The 7,220-nt window shown below is 41.4% G+C and overlaps 1 protein-coding gene across 4 annotated transcripts in view; it reads left to right on the top strand.

The window, feature by feature from the left end:
* The window catches only part of Ndc80 (NDC80 kinetochore complex component), a 42,295-nt gene that overhangs the window by 17,150 nt on the left and 17,925 nt on the right, over positions 1 to 7,220 (top strand). For 3 of the 4 annotated variants that reach the window (XR_007591264.1, XM_050139855.1, XM_050139854.1), the window contains 2 exons: positions 1,017 to 1,123; positions 2,005 to 2,149. The exons of the other annotated variant lie outside the window; for it this stretch is intronic. Coding sequence is in view for 2 of the 3 variants with exons in the window: in XM_050139855.1 (XP_049995812.1) it covers positions 1,017 to 1,123; positions 2,005 to 2,149 (252 nt within the window). In the remaining variant the exon portion in view is untranslated. The remainder of the gene's footprint in view (positions 1 to 1,016; positions 1,124 to 2,004; positions 2,150 to 7,220) is intronic. 4 annotated transcript variants of the gene reach the window in all.

The raw sequence follows: 7,220 nt of genomic DNA, 5'->3' as shown, positions 1-7,220 counted from the left end.
AGAGAGACAGAGAGAGAGAGACAGAGAGAGAGAGACAGAGAGAGAGAGACAGAGAGAGAGACACAGAGAGAGAGACACAGAGAGAGAGACACAGAGAGAGAGACACAGAGAGAGACACAGAGAGAGAGACAGAGAGACAGAGAGAGAGAGACAGAGAGAGAGAGACAGAGAGAGAGAGACAGAGAGAGAGAGACAGAGATTGATTAAAGGAAGTTAACAAGCCATTATATTTCCATATAAATTATTTTTCCCTCAGTGTTATGTAGTGATGGGGGAATATCACTTTGACACCTATGGCACAAAAGATCAGAGGGGAAAACCAGCATTCCTCAGGATGCACTAGGGATGTAAGAGTAGAGGACAGTCCAGCTGTTGTAACTATCCTCCATCTGTCCAGGGAGCAGATAGACATAAAAATGTCAAGTGTAGCAGGTGGAAAGGTAGAGACTTGAGAAACCTAGAGCTTGTCAGCCAGCCAAACTGACCAAACCAGGGAGAGATCTTATCTAGGACATTAGATGAAAACAGCCAAGTAAGGTTCACAATGTAACCCTTGATTCTGTATGCACACATGCATCCATATTCATGACCACATAAACACACATAACACACACAAGGGAAAATTCACTGTGATCTAATATGGAAAACATTTGGTGAGTTATTTAATGTTTCTATATTCAATCAAACATATAAATTAATCTACTCAAATATATTTTTACATAATCTACTGTGTGCCAGGCACCAAAATTGCAGTAATGAAGAACAGAAAATCTTGACTTTATTCTCTTAGAAAGTAATGATGATTAAATGGGGAACCATAGGCAAATAACAACAGCTGCTATGAAAGAAAGCTGAAGCAGGTTGAGGGCCATAGGCTATTCCATGGAGTAAAAATAACACTTGCTATTTTAGAAGGTAGTGTCTACTGCATTGGGGGAAGGGAGAGGATAAGGTACTGAAAACCTGAAGGATGCTGTAGGTTGATTCTGATGAAGTGTTTGGGTTTTTTTTTCCAGAGGATTTATATACGGTAGATGCATCCAAGCTAGAGTCATTAGAGGAAGAAAACAGAGCACTCAATGAGCAGATTGCAAGATTGGAGCAACAAAGAGAAAAAGAACCGGTTAGTAACCGTGTTTTTAAACTCACTTGACAACTCTTTAGACTCTTGAGGCTGTTTGAAAAGACCCTCTTATGGAAGGTGTTTTTAAATGGGTTAACAAATAAGCTTCTTAAAAAGGTAAGATAGTACAGACTTTTAGTGAAGCCATGGGTGGTATCTGTGGTGCTTTGTTTTCCCTTGTGGTCTATCAGTTATGGACTAATGGTGCTCAGAATGTGATGAAAGACTCCTGCCTGTTTACTTAAGGCCCAAACTACCCTTTGGACAGGGTCCCTCGGGTATTCACTTGTAAGGAGCATTGTTCTCAAGAGGTCCTGAGTTTAGGTAGTGAAAACACGGTGATATACTGTATACTTCTAGAGTATACTGTAATATGCATGTTTTTATAAAAGCAAGATGATAATGTAGGTGATTATTTTATATGTAAGGGTATTTTGCCTACATGCATATCTGTGTACCACATGCTCACAGTGCCCATGGAGAACAGAAGAAGATGTCAAATCTGAACTCAAAATACAGAAAGTTGTTAAATTGAATCCAGGTCCAGTGAAAGCAGGCAGCGCTCGTAACCCTGAGCCAGCTCTCCAACCCTGATAGCAGAATCTTAACTATATCTTGGCTTTATTAGTGGAGCACCTAGATTGTTCTGAAAAGTAATCAGATATTAAGTATTTGTGTTTCTACATTATCCTTGGTTTTTCCCTATCCGAAACTGAAGTCTTTCATTAAATTATAACATTACAGTAGTAATACCAAAATTCTTTTTTTTTTAGTTCTTTTGACTTCTTCTAAGATAAGTGTAAATAATACTGCTTTCTTTAAAATACAGAATGCTTTCTGGTAAAAATAACTATTTAATATGGTTTTTTTTCTTCTTCAAGAATAGTCTAGAATCATTGAAAAATTTGAAAGCTTCCTTGCAATCAGATGTAGAAAAGTATAAAGCATACCTGAGCAGTTTGGAGTCCCATTCGTCCATCCTAGATGAGAAACTGAGGGGCCTGGATGAAGAAATTAGTAGACTAGGTAAGCGGAGCTAAGGGATCATCTAGATTGGCCTATGGGCCTCTGTGAACAGCTATGTGATCTTTTCCTTCTGATGACTTTCTGTAGTAGTGATCAAGTTTTCAGTATTAGTTCTTTCAACCAGGCATAGTAGCACACACCTTTAATCCTAGCACGTGGGAAGCAGAGGAAGGTGGATCTCTGTGAGTTTGAAGCCAGCCTGGTCTACAAAATGAGTTCCAGGACAGCCAGAGCTGTATCGTGAGACACTGTCTCAAAAAAAAAAAAAAGGATAATAATTGTTGTCTGGGTTTCGTCCTGCCTGGTTTCTGTCTTCCCACCAGGTCCCACAGCCATTTATCCCCAAAGAAATCACTCAGAGGTCTATATTAATGATAAACTGATTGGCCCATTAGCTCAGGCATCTTATTAACTCTTATAACTTATATTAACCCATTATTCTTATCAATGTTGGCCACATGGCTCGGTTCAGCAGAGCAATCACATCTTCCTTCTTCTGTGGTTGGGACAGGCCTGGGGAGGAATCTGCTTCTTCCTTCCCAGAATTATTCTGTTCTCCTTGACCCACCTCTACTTCCTACCTGGCTACTGGCCAATCTGCGTTTATTTAAAACATAATTGACAGAATATAGACAATTGTCCCACAACAAATAATAATTATTTTTTTCTCTCATAGTTCCAAATGTAATCTAAGAGCCAATGAATATGTGCTTGCCAAAGGACTCGGGAAGAATCTGTTTTTCCAGCTTTTATAGCTGATAGCATACCTGGGTTTAGGTCCACATCACTCTAATCTCTACCTCCTTCCTCTTACTGTCTTTTCTCTGCATCCTCTTTTTTCTTCCTTTTTTAAGACTATATTTGTATCCCATGCTGGTTTTGAATTGAAGATCCTCTGGTCCCAGCCTCCAGGGGCCCGTAATAATACATAGCCCAAGCTCACCTCAAACTCGAAATATTGCCTCCAAAAATTAGAATGATAAATTGCCACCACACCCTTCTCCCTTCTGTCCTCTCTCTGTCTTTTCTTTTTTTTCTTTTTGATTTGCTGGTTTGGTTTTTTTCTTCAGAGATAGGGTTTCCCTGTGTTGTCCTGGCTGTCCTGGAACTCTCTTTGTAGACCAGGATGGCGTTGAACTCACAGAGATTCGCCTCCAGAGTGCTGGGAATAAAGGTGTGTGCCATCACTGCCCAGCTCTATTTTTTTTAAGTCTTAATGTATATGTTAAGTTTATGTGTACCACGTGTGTACCTGATACCCTCAAGTCAGAATAGGGTGTCAGATCTGCTGGAACTGCAGTCACAGATGGTTGTAAGCTACCCATGTAGGCCCTGGGAGCCAAATCTGGGCCCTCTGGAAGAGCACTAAGTCCTGCAACTGCTGGCCATCTCTCTGGTCCCTAAGTCTTCATCTTCCTATCTGCATGGACTCTCCATTTGCCTCTATCTTACAGTGATACCTATGGTGATGTTTAAGGCACGCCTGCATAATCCAGGGTTCTCTCATGTCAGCGTTCCCAATCACTTGTATGAAGACCGTTTTCCAGACAAGGTGATATTTACATGTTTGAGAGATGTGTAGCCCTTTCCAGCCCACTGTAACTTCCAGTGTTCTCAGTACATAGCTTTTTTGGTTCTGAACAGTCTTACTGAGCAAACCCAGTTGGCCTATACGCTTGACCGTCCACTTATCTCAGCTTCCCAAGTACTAGGATTATAGGTGTGCACTGCTGTTCCTGTCTGGCTTAAGCACAAGGCTTTTTGAAGCCAACAGACAACCTATTCTAAGAACAGAAGTCCTCAAAATTGAACCTGTATGTGTTTTTAATATAATAATACATTATATATAAATTTATAGCTATATATTATATATACTATAAACTATAATTTTACATATTTATGGTACATTCTAATATATTCCATATAAATATATTGTTTTACATTATAAACCAGATCCCTTTTTACATTTTTACTTAGTATGTGTATGTTATATGTGGGAGGACATGCCACAGGATACATGTGGAGGTAAAAGGACAACTTTTGCAGTCCATTCTCTCCTTGCAGCTTTACATAGTCTGGGTATCAATCTCAGTTTGGCAGGCCCTAACCAGCTAGACTCTTGATCTCTGTCTCCTTCGGCTGCCTGTAACTGTCGTACCCTCTGTCAGTGCCATGTAAGCAAGCCCGCAGCTGAAACCTGCACGTGCCCCATCCTCTACACACAACAGCACAGCAAAGGATGCTCCTGAGTGTTCCTGCATCTTCCTAACATTGGATTCAGGAGCACATGCCAACTTTAGTTGAGCTTTGGAAAATACTATGACACATAGTACTTGCTAACTTCTGTGACGCCAGAAACAGAGCAGAAGTTGACTGAAGTCACAGAGCCATTAGACGACAGTTTAAATATAAGTATAAGACAAAAAGGCAACCTACTGACTGGGAGAAGATCTTCACCAACCCCGTAACAGACAAAGGTCTGATCTCCAAAATATATAGAGAACTCAAGAAACTAGAATCTAAAATGCTAATTAACCCATTTAAAAAATGGGGCACTGAACTGAACAGAGAATTCTCAAAAGAAGAAGTTCAAATGGCCAAAAGACACCTAAGGTCATGCTCAACCTCATTAGCAATCAGGGAAATGCAAATCAAAACAACTTTGAGATATCATCTCACACCTGTCAGAATGGCTAAAATCAAAAGCACCGATGATAGCCTTTGCTGGAGAGGCTGTGGAGGAAGGGGTACCCTCATCCATTGCTGGTGGGAATGCAATCTTGTGCAACCACTTTGGAAATCAGTGTTTCGGTTTCTCAGGAAATTCGGGATCAACCTACCCCTGGACCCAGCAATACCACTCTTGGGAATATACCCAAGAGATGCCCTATCATATGACAAAAGCATTTGTTCAACTATGTTCATAGCAGCATTATTTGTAATAGCCAGAACCTGGAAACAACCTAGATGCCCTTCAATGGAAGAATGGATGAAGAAAGTGTGGAATATATACACATTAGAGTATTATGCTGCGGTAAAAAACAATGACTTCTCGAATTTTGCATGCAAATGGATGGAAATAGAAAACACTATCCTGAGCGAGGTAACCCAGACCCAAAAAGATGAACATGGGATGTATTCACTCATAATTGGTTTCTAGCCATAAATAAAGGTCACGGAGTGTATACCTGGTGAACCTAAAGAAGCTAAAGAAGAAGGTGAACCCAAGAAAAAACATATAGTTATCCTCTTGCCTAAGGGAAGTAGATAAAATTGCCGGGGACAAAATTGGGATCTTGGGGGTGGGGTGGGTTGGGGATAAGGGGGGACAGGGAGAGAAAAGTAAGAAGGGGAGGATTGGGGGAACTTGAGGAAACAGGAAGATTGGGATAAAGGAAGGTTGGATAGGGGAGCAGGGAAGCACATATCTTAGTTAAAAGAGCCACCTTAGTGTTGGCAAGAGACTTGAACCTAGAGTGGCTCCCAGGAGCCCAAGGCGATGTCCCCAGTTAGTCCCTTGGGAAGCTGAGGATAGGGAACCTGAACTGACCCTATCCTATAGCATTACTGACGAATATCTTTCATATCACCATAGAACCTTCATCTGGTGATGGATGGAGATAGAGACAGAGACCCACACTGGAGCACTGGACTGAGCTCCCAAGGTCCCAATGAGAAGCAGATGGAGGGAGAACACGAGCAAGGATGTCAGGACCACGGGGGGTGCACCCACCCACTGAGACAGTGGGGCTGATCTATTGGGAGCTCACCAAAGCCAGCTGGACTGTGACTGAAACAGCATGGGATAAAACCGGACTCTCTGATCATGGCGAACAATGAGGACTGATGAGAAGCCAAGGTCAATGGCAAGGGGTTTTGATCCTACTTCATGTTCTGGCTTGGTGGGAGCCTAGCCAGTTTGGATGTTCACCTTCCTAGACATGGACGGAGGGGGGAGGACCTTGGACTTTCCACAGGGCAGGGAACCATGATTGCTCTTTGGATAGGAGAGGGGGGATGAGAGGAGTGGGGGGAGGGGGAGAAGATTGGGGGGAGGGGGAGGGAAATGGGAGGCTGGGAGGAGGCGGAAACTTTTTTTTCTTATTCTCAATAAAAAAAAAAAAGAAAAAGAAAAAAATAAGTATAAGGAAAGCTGAAGTTTCCCTAGAATTCAGCAATTTCTTCCTTCAGGATTTCCCAATTTATGTCTATCATATGTAGATTGTGAAGATGATCTTTAGAGTTATGGATTTAACTCTTAGTCTATGTAGTTCTGATCATCTACAAAACCAAGGCTTATAATTGTCACATAGTATATACTAAATTCGAGTTCCTACAAAAGGCTCCAATTGTGCATATTGCGTTTGCTCTAAATGAACGCTTACTGTTTTCTTGGCCCCTGATCTATGTCCTTTGCTATTCCATATCATAGACTATTCTCTTAGTTCCAGTGTAATTAAACCAATACTAATATTATTCTTTTCTTTACACATAATCAAAAGAATTAGTACATATGTTCTTTTTGTGAGTGTATAGGACATGGCATACATATGTCTATGTGTGGGTTTGTGTTCATGTGTGGTATGTGCATACATGTGGAACCTGGAGATGAACACCGAGGTCTGCACCTTACTTGGAAACATGGCAAACATGGCATCTCTCTACATTTGGTGCTCATCTGTTCAGCTAGGCTGGCTGCCTCCGACCTCTAGGGATCTATGTCTGTCCACCTTCCACCCACAACATGAGGGTCGCAGACACGTGCCCCATGACCAACTTCTGTGTGGGTGCTGGATCTAAACTCAGGCCCTCCTTCTTGCACCACAGACTCTTTACCAACCACACCATTTTAGCACCTCCTTATTCTTGGGAGAATATTACATCCAAACGTTGCCAGCTGAGTAGATGAGAGAGTAATACCATCTGTCATTTGTTTTAATTCTCTGACTATGTTAACTTCCTTGATTACTTAAAGCCATTAGTGACTAAAAATGGGTAGGACATACTTAGATTCTGTAGATCTATCATGCTTTTGTGCAGAGACATAATACAGGCATAAAGTTACTTAAGC

This window comes from Alexandromys fortis, unplaced genomic scaffold (assembly GCF_014885135.2).
Source record: "Alexandromys fortis isolate MF-2015 unplaced genomic scaffold, M_Fortis_MF-2015_v1.1 scaffold_38, whole genome shotgun sequence".
NCBI lineage: Eukaryota > Metazoa > Chordata > Mammalia > Rodentia > Cricetidae > Alexandromys > Alexandromys fortis.
The sequence above is the reverse complement of the archived record's forward strand: the minus strand, read 5'-3'. Positions and strand labels throughout refer to the sequence as shown.